General features: G+C 46.5%; 1 protein-coding gene across 2 annotated transcripts in view; it reads left to right on the top strand.

The window, feature by feature from the left end:
* The first annotated feature begins 218 nt into the window (after positions 1–218).
* Positions 219–15,860, top strand: part of ZNF490 (zinc finger protein 490) — a 31,355-nt gene continuing 15,713 nt past the window's right edge. The window contains exons 1-2 of one of the 2 annotated variants that reach the window (XM_011994010.1): positions 219–323; positions 985–1,029. In XM_011994010.1, coding sequence (XP_011849400.1) covers positions 985–1,029 — 45 coding nt within the window. In that variant the 5' untranslated portion in view covers positions 219–323. Of the gene's footprint in view, positions 324–984; positions 1,030–10,704; positions 10,869–15,860 lie in introns of those variants that run through there. The other variant, XM_011994011.1, reaches the window with a different exon arrangement.

Here is a 15,860-nt window from a genome sequence, read left to right on the forward strand (position 1 = left end):
AAAGAAAAAAGAATCCGTAGGACACCCAAGCACTTGGCTCTGGTGGTAAATTGCAACCCTAACCTGGGCACAGGGACTCTTTTCAGACCAATCACAATCTATGAGACGTGTTCAGTAAACTGCATTTTACTGTGGAAGGAAATGGTTTCTTTTTGTTGTTTGTTTGTTTTTAGTTTAAGCATGTTTTTATTGCTTTTCATTTTCATTTTTATTTTTGTAGATTTATGGTTACAAATACACTTGTGTTACATGGATATATTTCATAGTGGCGAAGTCTGGCTTTTAGTGCACCCATCACCCAGAGTGTATATTGTACCCAATAGGTAATATTTCATCCCTCATCGCTTCTCTCTCTCCAACCTATTGGCATCTCCAGTGTCTATCATTCCACTCTGTATGTCCATGTTTACCCATTGTTCAGCTCGCCCTTATATGTAAGAAGATGCAGTTTTTGACTTTCTGTTTTTGTTACCGCACTTAGGATAATGGCCTCCAGTTCCATCCGTGCTGCTGTAAAGTGGAAGGAAATTTATCTCAAATAAGTTTTCTAGAGTGTCCCTACAGAACTTTGAAAGGCCAAGAGTCCAAGACCAGCCTGGGCAACATAGCGAGATCTCATTTCTAAAAAAATTTTTTAAATTAGCTAAGCATGGTGTTCACCTGTAGTCCTAGCTACTTCAGAGGCTGAGGCAGGAAGATCTCAAGGCTAAGAGTTTGAGGTTACAGTGAGCCAAGATTGTGCCACTGCATTCCAGCCTGGGAGAGAGACAGACTGTCTCTAAATTTTTTTTAAAGTAGAAACATTTTCATTTTTCCCATTATAGAGGAGACAGTGTAATCTTGAAAACTCTCATGATCCACCCTTCTTGTAGCTCTGTGTGTACAGGTAGATGAAAGGGGAGCAATGCTTCCAAGATTGTCCCATGTGATGTTCGGTTCTAAATTGCTGAAACTCACAAAATGCATCCTCTTGTTTCTAATTAGATGCAGAACAGTGAGCACCATGGACAAAGCATCAAGACTCAAACTGTAAGTGAGATTGCTACCTGTCAGTGTGGCGACCTTCCTGGTTTATAATGACCATTTGGGCCTGTGCTTCTGTGACCTCTTTGTGGGGGGTCTTTGGGGTCTTTGTGAAGCATCAAGACACTCCCATAGTCAAGGCCAATAACCAGACTCTCAGGTGTGTCCTGTTCATTGCCCTCAACCTGTACTTCCATTGTCCCTTACCTTCATTGGTCATCCCAACATAGCCACCTGCATCCTTTGGAATATCACATTTGAGCTGGGTGCAGTGGCTCATGCCTGTAATCCTGGCACTTTGGGAGACTGAGGTGGGAGGATTGCTTGAGTCCAGGAATTGGAGACCGGTGTGGGCAATGTAGTGAGACTCTGTCTCTACAAAAAATTAAAAAAATTGGCTGGATGCAGTAGCTCATGCCCGTAATCTCAGCATTTTAGGAGGTAAGGTGGGTGGATCACTTGAGGCCAGGAGTTGGAAACCAACCTGGCCAACATGGTGAAACCTCATCTCTATTAAAAATATTTTTAAAATTAGCTGGGCGTGGGGGTGGGGGGCACACCTGTAATCCCAGCTACTTGGGTGGCTGAGGCACGAGAATTGCTTGAATCTGGGAGGAGGAGGTTGCAGTGAGCTGAGATCGCGTCACTGTACTCCAGCCTGGGCAACAGAGTGAAACTCTGTTTCAAAAATAAATAAATAAATAAAGATAAAAAATTAGCTGGACATGGTGACATAGTCCCAGCTTCTTGGGAGGCTGAGGCAAGAGGATGGCTTCAACCTGAGACTGCGGTGACCTGTGATGGTGCCACTGCACTCTAGCCTGGGCAACAGAGCTAGACCCTGTCTCCAAAAAACACAAAAACCACACATTTGGAGTTATGTTTACTTGTTTGCATAGTTTGGACAAAACGATCACTGTAGTTCTGACCTTCCAGGTAACCATGCAAGAGACGGATATGGCACTGGTTAGTATCAGGGGTACCTAATTCCATCATTGCTGTCAGTTCCCTGATCGAAGTGACTCTGTAATCCCAACACTTTGGGAGGCTGAAGTGGGAGGAATTTCATGGGGAATGACTACAGCCTTCATGCATGTAGATACATCTGAGCCTGAATATGTCATCTTCACATAAAACTACGATTTGGTTATTGACTGTTCTGTGAATCCTGGGTTCCTTGGCTCATGGGAGCTTCAGTGTGGCTTTTCTGGCCAGGAGCTTGCCTGACATTTTCAACAATCCAATCCTTAAGTTCAGCATGCTGGTATTTTTCAGTGTCTGGGTCACTGTCCTTCTTGTCTACCAAAACCCCAAACGGGGAAGGTCTCAATCCTGGCCTCCACTGATTTGCTGCTGCTTCTCTGTCTGCAGATGCCATGCTGTTCCTGTTCCTGTTCGTTCCCTTTTTTTTTTTTTTTTTCGGAGACAGGGTTCTTGCTGTGTTGTGCAGGCTGGTCTCAAGCTCCTGGCCTCAAGCAGTCCTCCTGCCTCAGCCTCCCAAAGTGCAGGGATTACAGGTGTGAGTCACCACACCTGGCCTGAGTTTTCAGTTTTTGACAGTTCTCAGTATATGTGGTGGCAAGCATTTGGACTTTAATACTGAGAAGTTCCATTATTATTATTGTTATTATTATACTGTATTACTATTACTATTATGTGCTGTCGCCCAGGCTGGAGTGCAGTGGCAAGATGACAGCTCACTGTAGACTGGACTTCACAGGCTCAAGCAATCCCCCTGCCTCAGCCTCCCTAGTAGCTGGGACTAGTAGCTAGGACTAGGACTAGGTTTGCGCCACCATGCTTGGCTAATTAAAAAAAATTTTTTTTTTAGTTGGGCGTGGTGGTGCACATCTGTAATCCCAGCTATTTGGGGAGGCTGAGGCAGGAAAATTGCTTGAACCCAGAAAGTGGAGATTGCAGTGAGCCGAGATTGTGTGACTGCATTCTAGCCTGGGTGACAGAGCGAGACTCCATCTCAAAAAAAAAAAAAAAAATTAAAAATTTTTAAATTTTAGAGACAGGATCCCCCTATGTTGCCTAGGTTGATCTTGAACTCCTGGACTCAAGTGATCCTCCCACATCAGCCTCCCAAAGTGTTGGGATTATAGGCGTGAGCTACTGCACCCGGCCAATTTCATTATTACTTATGAGCCATATGAGTTTAGACAAGACTTTGTGCTCTCCATACTTAACTTTTTTCATTTGCAGGATGGGAGGTATGATTGGGTGGGGCTAATCAAATGAAATACTAGTGATTATGAAATCACATTAGTCACCAAAGTGATATGCAAACATAAATTATTGAAATATTGAATAAAAATAGGATTTTATTTGTTCTTTAGTAAAACACAAAGCTGTTCATTGTTTTTTCTTTCCTAACATGTGCTGGAAATCTACCATATGGAAATGACACTTGTGAATGGTCATGGACTTTTAGGCCTTTGCTGATCATTAAAATAAAAATCTTCCTGGCCAGGCGTGGTGGCTCATGCCTGTAATCCCAGCACTTTGGGAGGCCGAGGCGGGTGGATCACCTGAGGTCGGGAGTTCAAGACCAGCCTGACCAACATGGAGAAACCCTGTCTTTACTAAAAATACGAAATTGGCCGGGCGTGGTGGCACATGCCTATAATCCCAGCTACTAGGGAGGCTGAGGCAGGAGAATTGCCTGAACCCGGGAGGTGGAGGTTGCGGTGAGCTGAGATCGTGCCATTGCACTCCAGCCTGGGCAACAAGAGCAAAACTCTGTCTCAAAAAAACTAAAAAAATTAAATTAAATTAAATTAAATTAAAAAAATCCTATTCGAGGGTCTCAAATACACTTTTCTTAAAGAGATAGGAAAACCATTAACAAAATTTTTAACAGAATACTTCACTTCTGGTCCACCAATAACCACTTCTCAAGCAGACACCAGCTGTGTTTGCTATATACTTCAATTTAATTGTGACAGTATCTACCTGGAGACAGAGTCCGATACCAGAAGCTAACAGCTCACAAGAATGTCCCTCACTTCAAACGTCAGTTGTAAGTCCCAGGATGTGACCTATGCTTCTGACCAACCAGCTGTAAATCAGGGTTTTCATGACCCACTCTTTGGGTTTGATTAATTTGCTATATAGCAGCCTGAAGAACTCACAGAAACACTACTTACATTTACCCATTTATTACAAAGGATTTTTTTTCCTTTTTTTTTGAGACAGAGTCTTGCTCTGTCGCCCAGGCTGGAGTGCAGTGGCGTGATCTCGGCTCACTGCAAGCTCTGCCTCCCGGGTTCACGCCATTCTCCTGCCTCAGCTTCCCAAGAAGCTGGGACTACAGGAGCCCAGTTGGGAGGATTTATTGTTTTAATACAGCAGGGTTTCGCTCTGTCTTCCAGGCTGGAGTGCAGTGGCAGGATCATGGCTCATTGCAGCCTTCAACTCTTGGGATCAAGCGATCCTCCCTCATCAGTCCTGTAAGTAGCTAGGAATACAGGCATGTGCCACTGCACTCAAGTAATTATTTATTTTTTGTAAAGTTAGGGTCTCGATCTGTTCTCCAGGCTAGTCTCAACCTCCAGGTCTCAAGAGATCCTCCCACCTCGCTCCTCTCAAAGCACTGAGATTATAGGAGTGAGTCACCGTGCCTAGTCTTACAAAGGATATTTTATTATGTATTTATTTACTCTTATTTTGAAGGTCTCATTCTGTTGCCAGGCTGGAGTGCAGCGGCACAATCTTGGCTCACTGCAACCTCCATCTCCTGGGTTCAAATGATTCTCGTGTTTCAGCCTCCCGAGTAGCTGGAATGACAGGCATGCTCCACCAAGCCCAGCTATTTTTGTATTTTTAGTAGAGAAGGGGTTTCACCGTGTTGGCCAGGCTGGTCTCGAACTCCTGACCTCAAGTGATCCATCCGCCTTGGCCTTCCAAAGTGCTGGCATTACAGGTGTGAACCACTGCGCCCAGCCTACAAAGGATATTTTATTTATTATTATTATTATTTTTTGAGATGGAGTTTCACTCTTGTTGCCCAGGCTGGAGTGCAATGGTGCAATCTCAGCTCACTGCAACCTCTGCCTCCCGGGTTCAAGCGATTCTCCTGCCTCAGCCTCCCAAGTAGCTGGGATTACAGGCGCCCACCACCATGCCTGGCTAATTATTATTATTATTATTATTATTATTATTATAAGATAGAGTCCCTTTTGCCCAGGCTGGAGTGCAGTGGTACGATCTCGACTCACTGCAGCCCCCGCCTACTGGGGTCAAGTGATTTTCCTACCTCAGCCTCCCAAGTAGCTGGATTACAGGCCCGCGCCACCATGCCCAGCTAATTTTTTTTTATTTTTTATTTTTAGTAGAGACGGGGTTTCACAATGCTGGCCAGGCTGGTTTCGAACTCCTGACCTCATGATCCGCCCACCTTGTCCTCCCAAAGTGCTGGGATTATAGGCATGAGCCACTGCACCAGGCCTAATTTTTGTATTTTAAGTAGAGATGGGGTTTCACCATGTTGGTCAGGCTGGTCTTGAACTCCTGACCTCAAGTAATCCACCTGCCTCAGCCTCCCAAAGTGCTGGGATTACAGGTGTGAGCCACCGCACCTGGCACAGCCTCCCAAAGTGCTGGGATTACAGATGTGAGCCACCGCACCTGGCCCTACAAAGGATATTTTAAATGATACAAATGAACAGCCAGATGAAGAGATACCTCCAGGCATATGGTTACGTTCTTATTTACCAACCGGAAGGCTCTCTGAGCCCTGTTTTTGGGTTTTTATGGTGGCTTTATTATGGTGACATGATTAATCACATCATTCACTATTGGTGATCAACTCAACCTTCAGTTTTCTCTTCCCTCCCTGGAGGTGGGGACAGAGCTGAAAGTTTCAAAGCTCCAATCACGTGGTTGGTTCCCCTGGTAACTAGCCTCCCATCCTGTGGTTTGTAGGAGCTTTCCAAAAATCACCTCATTCAGGAGATCCAGACCATCCTGGCTAACACAGTGAAACCCCGTCTCTACTAAAAAAATACAAAAAACTAGCCGGGCGAGGTGGCGGCGCCTGTAGTCCCAGCTACTCCGGAGGCTGAGGCAGGAGAATGGCGTAGACCCGGGAGGCAGAGCTTGCAGTGAGCTGAGATCCGGCCACTGCACTCCAGCCCGGGCGACAAAAAAAAAAAAAAAAAAACCACCTCATTAACATAAACTTAGCTGTGGCGGAAGGGGGATGGTTGTAACTAAAGACATTTCTTTCACCTTTCACTCGAACTCTTCTAGAGCTATTTTTAAGAACTGAATACAAAAGGCCTTTTTTTTTTGTTTTTTTAAATAGGGTCTCCTTCACTCTGTCACCCAGACTGGAGTGCAGTGGCACAATCTTGGCTCAGTGCAGCCTCCACCCCTGGGTTCAAGCAATCCTCCCACCTCAGCCTCCTGAGTAGCTGGGACTACAGGTGCACACCACCATGTCTGACTATTTTTTTGTATTTTTAGTAGAGATGGATTTTCGCCATGTTGCCCAGACTGGTCTCAAACACCTGAGCTCAAGCCATCTACCTACCGTGGCCTCTCAAAGTACTGGGATTATAGGTGTGAGCCCCAGTGCCCAGCCTTTTTCATTTTTTTGAGACAGAGTCTTACTCTGTCACCTAGGCTGGAGTTCAGTGGTGTCATCACAGCTCACTGCAGCCTTGACTTCCCTGAGCTCAGGTGATCCTCCCACCTCAGCCTCTCGAGTAGCTGAGACTATAGGCACATACCCCTATGCCTGGCTAATTTTTGTATTTTTTGTAGAGATGGGGTCTCACTGTGTTGCCCAGGCTGGTGTTGAACTCCTGGGCTCAAGCATCCTGCCTGCCTTAGCCTCCCAACGTGGTGGGATTACAGGCAGGCCAAATACTTTAACAACAGATACTCCGTTTGCTCTAGTCACTTGGGAAATTACAAGGTTTTTAGCAACTGGGAGCCAGGAACCCTGTACAAAACCCAAATTATAGATTTCACAATATCACAACTTTCTTTTCCACCAAACTGGGGGGTGGTACTCAAAATGATACCCTCTCTCTGCAGTTTGACTCAATTATAACTTGGATATTCTCTCTTTTTTTTTTTTTTTTTTTGAGACGGAGTCTTGCTCCGTTGCCCAGGCTGGAGTGCAGTGGCGCAATCTCGGCTCACTGCCACCTCCACCTCCTGGGTTCACGCCATTCTCCTGCTTCAGCCTCCCGAGTAGCTGGGACTATAGGCGCTCACCACTACGCCTGGCTAATTTTTTGTATTTTTAGTAGAGATGGGTTTCACTGTGTTAGCCAGGATGGTCTCCATCTCCTGACCTCGGGATCCGCCCGCCTCGGCCTCCTAAAGTGCTGGGATTACAGGCGTGAGCCACTGTGCCCGGCCATAACTTGGATATTCTCTAAAAATCCGTAGTTCTTGTCTGTGTGTCAACTGGGAAATCACTGTGGATTTGAATAAGTACTCTGCACATAAGAAAAACCCGTGATGGGGCCAGGTGCAGTGGCTCACACCTGTAATCCCAGCACTCTGAGAGGCTGAGGCAGGTGGATTGCGTGAGCCCAGGAGTTCGAGACCAGCCTGGCCAACATGGCGAAACCTTGTCTCTACTAAAAATACAAAAAACTAGCCAGGCGTGGTGGCACGCACCTATAGGCCCAGCTTCTTGGGAGGCTGAGGTGAGAGAATCATCTGAGCCTGGGAGGTCAAGGCTGCGGTGGGCCGAGATCACACCACTGTACTCCAACCTGGGTAACCATAGTGAAACCTTGTCTTGACAAAAAAAAAAAAAAAAAAAAAAAAAAAAATACATGATGGGCTGCACTGTGCAGATGATCGTTACCCTCTGGGAAGACCTCAGTGGTTTTCTTTTTTTGAGACAGAGTCTTGCTCTATTGCGCAGGTTGGAGTCCAGTGGCATGATTTCGGCTCACTGCAACCTCTGTCTCCTGGGTTTCAGTGATTCTCCTGCCTAAGCTTCCCACATAGTTGGGACTACAGGTGCCCACCACCACGCCCAGCTAATTATTTTTATTTTTTTGTAGAAATGGGGTTTCACCATGTTGGCCAGGCTGGTCTCAAACTCCTGACCTCAGGTAATCTTCCCGCCTCGGCCTCCCACAGTGCTGGGATTACAGGCGGGAGCTACTGCGCTAGCCAGAAGTTCTCTGATGTACAATTTATGTCACCCAGTCTCCAGTAGCAGCAAAATTTTCATGTCAAATACATGAGGCAATTCAGACGTAGAGCTCAGTGGCATAAAACTGAAGTTCCAGAAATAAGCCCATATATATATATATAGAGTCAACTGAGTTTCAAAAACGGTGCCAGGAATCAGGAAAGAATATTATTTTCATAAATTAGTGTTTCATAAGTTGGATAGACGTACAAAAAATAATAAAATTGGGCCGAGCACAGTGGCATGATCGTTTGAGGCCTGGAGTTCAAGACCAGCCTGGGCAATATAGTGCAACCTCATATCTTATTAAAAAAAAAATTAACCAGGTTTGTGGCACACACCTGTAGTCCCAGCTGCTCGGTGGCTGAGGGGGGAGGATTGCTGGAGCCTGGCAGTTTGTGGCTGCAGTGAGCTAACCACTCTAGTCTAGCCTGGATGACAGAGTGAGATCCCAATTCTTTTTTTTTTTTTTTCAGACGGAGTCTTGCTCTGTCGCCCAGGCTAGAGTGCAGTGACGCGATATCGGCTCACTACAACCTCCACCTCCTGGGTTCACGCCATTCTTCTGCCTCAGCTTCCCAAGTAGATGGGACTACAGGCACCCACCACCACGCCTGACTAATTTTTTGTATTTTCAGTAGAGACAGGGTTTCACTGTGTTAACCAGGATGGTCTCCATCTCCTGACCTCGGGATCCGCCCACCTCGGCCTCCCAAAGTGCTGAGATTTCAGGTGTGAGCCACTGCACCTGGCCTTTTTTTTTTTTTTTTCTTTTGAGACAGGGTCTCACTCTGTCTCCCTGAATGGAATGCTGTGAGCCTTGGCTCACTGCAGCCTCCGCCTTCCAGGCTCAAACGATCCTCCCACCTCAGCCTCCCAAGTAGCTGGGGCTACAGGCGTGCACCACCACACGTGGCTAATCTTTGTGTTTTTTGGAGAGACAGGTTGTGTCAGGTTGGCCAGGCTGGTCTGGAACTCCTGGCTCAAGTGAGCCACCTGCCTCGGCCTCCCAAAGTGTTGGGATTACAGGTGCGAGCTACTGCGCCCGGCCCATTTATGGTATTTTCTTATGGCAGCCTGTGATGTTTATTCTGTGTTATCAACTTAACTAAGGGACCAAAGGACAAGAGTCCTGAACATTTTTTCTCTATTCTGATGTCACAATCTCCAAAGTTATCAAAAACTTGCATTCAAGAGCACCTGTTAGAGCTTTATAGCTGATTATAAAACCACCTTCTAAAGAGGACCAAGAGAAGACAACAATTGTTTATGGATGACAAAGTTTTAGGGTAGCCATAGTTAAAGACACAATTGACAAGGAAATCTGTTACCTCTGTGGCACACAATAATTTAACATAACAATTATAATTATTACTGATAACATACACTGAGATATATCAGAATTACAGGAGTTTTCCTTCATTTTGGAACACATGCCAATAACATATATATATGGATATAGTCTAAAGAAATCCAAACCCCATTTTATATTTGACATTGCTTCCTGTGTGATTTTTGTACCAAATAAGCCAAATTTCACCTTTACATTAGTATACTATTAATATCAAACCCAATTCTTTTTTTTTTTTCTTTTGAGATGGAGTCTCACTCTGTAACCCAGGCTGCAGTGCAGTGGCGCAATCTCGGCTCACTGCAAGCTCCACCTCCCAGGTTCACGCCATTCTTCTGCCTCAGCCTCCGGAGTAGCTGGGACTACAGGCGCCTGCCACCACACATGGCTAATTTTTTTGAATTTTTAATAGAGACAGGGTTTCACCATGTTGGCCAGGATGGTCTCGATCTCCTGACCTCGTCATCCGCCCGCCTCTGCCTCCCAAAGTGCTGGGATTACAAGTGTGAGCCACCGCACCCGGCCAGAATCTATATTTTTTAATTTTTAAATTTTATTTTTGTAGAGGCAGGTTCTTACTATGTTGCCCAGGCTGGTGTGAAAATCCTGGCCTCAAGGGATCCTCCTGAAGTGCTGAGATTACAGGCTTGAGCCAACGTGCCTGGCCTTTAATTGTCTTAAAAGGAAGTAAATTCTGACACATGCTACAACATGAAGATTGAGGACGTTATGCTAAGTGAAATAAGCCAGTTGGAAAAGGATAAATACAGAATAATTCTAGTTATATAAGGTACCCAATGAAATTCATACAATCAAAAAGTCGAATAGTGGGTGTCAGGGACTGAGGGGAAGAGGTAAATGGGATGTTATTCAATGGATAGTTTCAAATTTGCAAGATTAAATCAGTTCTAGAGATTGGTTTCACAATGTAACTACACTTAACACTACTGAATAGGCCACTTAAAAATGGACCTCCGGCAAAGAACAAATTCAGCTGACATGGAAATACACCGCCGGGAGCCGGGACAACCCACTCTGGGAAGCTAGCTCGGCTCAGCCACGTGCTCTCCTGCATGACTGTCACTCAGGGATGAGGGGGCGGGGCCACACAAACTGTCCAATCAGCATCGGTGTTGAAAAGGCCCGTGGACCCCATCCTTGAATGCGCATGTGAACCTCCTTATTCTAGCGGTTCGCTAGTATTGCGTCTCAGCCAGGGCTGAGGGCTGTCTGGGGCTCTGCATATGCTTTGTCGCACCGGGACCTGCAGGTACTGAGGGATCTGTAGGGAGGACTCCTGGAGCCTCCCTAAGCGGAGAAATGGTGAGTTTGCGGGACTGGGAGTCCGGAGACCTGAGGAGGGGACTTGTCGGAACCGACTGTGGGAAGACCTGAGTCCTCCTGGCGCAGCTCTCGGGCCAGGAGACCCGAAGGTCTCCCAGCAGGGTGGGGCTGGGACCTCAGGCGTCTTGTCCCATCCCTGCGACTGCGGTCCTGGCCCGGAGCCCTTTCTGGGCAGCTGGGCTTCCGCAGCCCCGCGTCTCCCAAGATCTCGTGCTTTTGAGAATCCATTTGGGTCAGAACATTAAGGTGAATCCACCTGTGAGAACTGAAGCCTGGAGGAGGGAGCATTTTTTTTTTTGCAGCTGGGGGAGCGGAGGGCGCGTGGAGCTCCCAGAGTTCGTTCCTGTGGCTGCTCAGATACCCCTGCTGTCTTCACCAGGCACTGACCCACTGTCTGGGTTACCGCTCCCACGTTTGGGAATTTGTTTTGAGACGGTCTCGCAATGTTGCCCAGGCTGAAGTGCAGTAGCGCCATCACACCTCATTGCATCTCAAGCGATCCTCCCGCCTCAGCCTCCTGAGTAGCTGGGGGTACAGGCATCTGCCACTACTGGCTAATTTCAAATTTTTATTTATAGATATGGGGTCTTGCTGTGTTGCTCATGCTAGTCTTGAACGCCTGGCTTTAAGGGATCCTCTTGCCTTGGCCTCCCAAAATGTTGGTATTACAGGCGTGACCATACCTGGCCTTTGTGAATGTATTTGCCTTTCGATTGTGGGTTTTCCATTTTAACCGTGGAGAAGCAATTCCTTATCTAAACAGATTAAAACATTTGCGTTTCTTTGCCTTGGATTCCTTGATTAAAGCACTTTTTTTTTTTTTGGACACAGAGCCTTGCTCTGTCGCCCAGGCAGGAATGCAGTGACACCATCTCGGCTCACTGCAACCACTGCCTCCCAGGTTGAAGCAATTCTCATGCCTCAGCCTGCTAAGTAGCTGGTATTACAAGCGTATGCCACCACGCCCAGCCCATTTTTGTATTTTTAGTAGAGATGGGATTGCATCTCAATGACCAGGCTGTTCTCAAACTCCTGGCGGCAAGTGATCTGCCTGCCTCAGCCTTCTATAGTGCTGGGATTACAGGTGTGAGCTGCTGCGCTGGCCCAAATCACCTTTTTGCCTTTTTCTTTCTTTTTTCTTTTTTTGACAGAGTCTTGCTCTGTTGCCCAGGCTGGAGTGCAGTGGCATGACCTTGGCTCACTGCAACCTCTGCCTCCCAGGTTGAAACAATTCTTCCTGCCTCAGCCTCCCCAGTAGTTGGGATTACAGGCACCTGCCACCACACCCTGCTGATTTTTCTATTTTTAGTGGAGATGGGGTTTCGCTATATTAGCCAGGCTGGTCTCAGACTCCTGACCTCAGGTGATCCACCCACTTCAGCCTCCCAAAGTGCTGGGATTACAGATGTGAGCCACTACACCCAGCCCTGAAACCTTTTAACACCACCAGTGCCATGAGTGAGGCCCATAACATACGATTTGAGGGTCTCTGGAGGAAAAAATATGTTAATAAATATTAAGGTAGGAAGATAACCCTTCTGCCGGGAAGTGCATCAAGTGACCACAGAAACAAAACAGAGAAAGATGAAAGAAGGAAGGGCACACAAAAAAAAATGAAACATTTTTCTAGGTTTTGACCTAATTGGAACTCCAATATATAGTAAAAGAATTATACGGCCGGGCACGGTGGCTCATGCCTGTAATCCCAGCACTTTGGGAGGCCGAGGCGGGTGGATCACAAGGTCAGGAGATCGAGACCATCCTGGCTAACCTGGTGAAACCCTGTCTCTACTAAAAATACAAAGAAAATTAGCCGGGCCTGGTGGCGGGCGCCTGCAGTCCCAGCTACTCGGGAGGCTGAGGCAGGAGAACGGTGTGAACCTGGGAGGCGGAGCTTGCAGTGAGCCGAGATCGCGCCACTGCACTCCAGCCTGGGCGACAGAGCAAGACTCCGTATCAAAAAAAAAAAAAAAAAGAATTATACAACTAAAAATAAAGGGCTGGATATGGTGGCTTACACCTGTTATCCAAACACTTTGGGAGGCTGAGACAGGTGGGTCGGGAGTTGGAGACCAGCCTGACCAACATGGAGAAATCCCTTCTCTAATAAAAATACAAAATTAGCTGGGCGTGGTGGTGCATGGCTGTAATCCCAGCTACTAGAGAGCCTGAGGCAGGAGAATCTTTTGAACCCGAGAGTGGAGGTTGCGGGTGAGCCAAGATCGCGCCCTTGCACTCCAGCCTGGACAACAAGAGCGAAACTCAGTCTCAAAAAAAGAGAGAGAAAAGGACACTGCGTGTGCGTGGCTTTCAGGCCTCTCTGACATTGGTTCTGAATCAATTTTATTATTTTTAAATCATATATATATATATATTTCTGGTTTCAAACTCCGGGCTCCAGCAGTCCTCCTGCCTTGGCCTCCCAAGGTGCTGGGATTACAGGAATAAGTCACTGAGTCTAGCCTGGTTCTGAATTAATTTTAACATCTCTGTAATGCACTAACTGACAATCATTCATGGGATTAATTAATCCTAGGAATCAGTTATATCTGGGGATCCCACTAAATGTAAGCAAGGTACACTGATTGATTGATTGATCGACGGAGTCTTCTTGCTCTGTTGCCCAGGCGGGAGTGCTAAGACAGACCCTCACTCTGTCACCCAGGTGGGAGTGCAGTGGTGTGATCTCAGCTCAATGCAACCTCTGCCTACCAAGTTCAAGCGTCAGTCTCCTGAGTAGCTGGGATTACAGGCACCTGCTGCCACACCTGGCAATTTTTTGTAGTTTTTAGTAGAGATGGGGTGTCACTGTGTTGACCAGGCTGGTCTCGAACTCCTGACTTCAAGTGATCTGCCCACCTCAGACTCCCAAAGTACTTGGATTAGAGGTGTGAGCCACCATGCCTGGCCTACACCCTGTAATTTAAATTAACTCTTTGGCAGTTACAAATTGGCTTAACAAATAGAACTCCAGGGACCTTACCACCCCCTACTCCCCAGTTAAAAGTCCTTAATATGGCCAAATGTCAATTATACAGAGTCTTCAAGGATTGAAACCCATTGTACAAGACCTATTTAGTAAAGAGAGATTATTCCCAGTGCTTCTTAATAGCCCAATTTGGCCTATTCTTAAACCTGGAAAGAATAAATGGTGTCTCATAGTGGGTTACTGCTACCTTGATGACATGGTTCTGCCCCTGTACCCAATCTCCAACATTCTGGCACTAACTGGCTCCATCTAATCAGCATTGGTAAATACTCAGTCCCTTTTTTTTTTTTTTTTTTTTTTTTGAGACGCAGTCTTGCTCTGTCACCCAGGCTGGAGTGCAGTGGCATCATCTCAGCTCAGTGCAAAGCTCCGCCTACTGGTTTCACGCCATTCTCCTGCCTCAGCCTCCTGAGTAGCTGGGACTACAGACGCCCGCCACCATGCCCAGCTAATTTTGTGTAGTTTTAGTAGAGACGGGGTTTCACTGCGTTAGCCAGGGTGGTCTCAATCTCCTGACCTTGTGATCCGCCTGCCTCCGCCTCCCAAAGTGTTGGGATTACAGGAGTAAGCCAGCGCACCTGGCGTGATCAGTACCTTTTAAACAGTGTCTTACCTGATGATTATCTTTACTTTTTAATTTCTTTTATTTTTTAGAAGCCAGTCGTGGTGGCTTATGCCTGTAATCCCTGCACTTTGGGAGGCCAAGGCAGGTGGATCACTTGAGGTCAGGAGTTCAAGACCAGCCTGGCCAACATGGTGAAACCCCGTCTCTACTAAAAACACAAAAAATTAGTCAGTTGTGGTGGCGCATGCCTGTAGTCCCATCTACTTGGGAGGCTGAGGCAGGAGAATTGCTTGAACCCAGGAGGCAGAGGTTGCAGTGAGCCAAGGTCATGCCACTGCACTCTAGCCTGGGCGACAGAGCAAGACTCTGTCTCAATAAGTTACTAAGTAAGTAAATAAATCAATAAATAAATAAGTAAATTTTTTATTTTTTAGAGACAAGGTCTCACTATGTTGCCCAGGCTAGTCTTCAACTCCTGAGCTCAAGTGATCCTCTCTTCGCCGCCTCCAAAAGTGCTAGGGTTACAGGTGTGAGCCACGGTGCTAACCTCCCTTCACTTTTTGTTGTTTATTTATTTATTTTTATTTCTCCCTTCACTTTTGAAGGGACATGATATAATTCACCTGGTTGCTTTCAGGGACCCTCAAAGGCCTTGCCTTTGTATACAATCTCTATAGGCAAGATCTTCACTGCAGCTACCACCCTTGTCCAGGGTGACACCTAAGTTAAATTCTTAGGAATTATTTGGTAATCAGAGGGCTGCTCCCTGCCTGACACCATCAACAGAGCTGTTGTTCCTCTCAGCACCCACAACATCATTTGGGCTTTTTTGATGTTCAGGAGGTAACACAGTCCTTTATAAATTTTACTTAAGCCTATTTATGCTGTGACTTGGAAACTGGTCATCATTGCCTGGACGTTGCTGCTACCACACTCCTGTAAGTGCCTCCAGAGCACTATAGAGGCTTTTGTTTTTGTTTTTGTTTTGTTTTTGTTTTTGTTTTCTTTGAGTGGAGTCTTGCTCTGTCTCCCAGGTTGGAGTACAGTAGCATGATATCATCTCTCTGCAACCTCCACCTCCCTGGTTCAAGCGATTCTCTTACCTCAGCCTCCAGAGTAGCTGGAATTACAGGTGTGCACCACCACACCCAGCTAATTTCTGTATTTTTAGTAGAGACGGGATTTTGCCATGTTGGCCAGGCTGGTCTCGAACTCCTGACCTCTGGTGATCTGCCTGCCATGGCCTCCCAAAGTGCTGGGATTACAGGCATGAGCCACTATTCCTGGCCACTATAGTGGCTTTAGAAACCTCCTCTTATGCCTCTTGTAATTATCCATGATGACCATAAGTTGTCCATAGGGCTCTCATGCAAGAAACAGCCCTTGGCCCCACACTATATGCCATTAGAGCTGCAGT

This window comes from Mandrillus leucophaeus, unplaced genomic scaffold (assembly GCF_000951045.1).
Source record: "Mandrillus leucophaeus isolate KB7577 unplaced genomic scaffold, Mleu.le_1.0 Scaffold440, whole genome shotgun sequence".
Lineage (NCBI taxonomy): Eukaryota > Metazoa > Chordata > Mammalia > Primates > Cercopithecidae > Mandrillus > Mandrillus leucophaeus.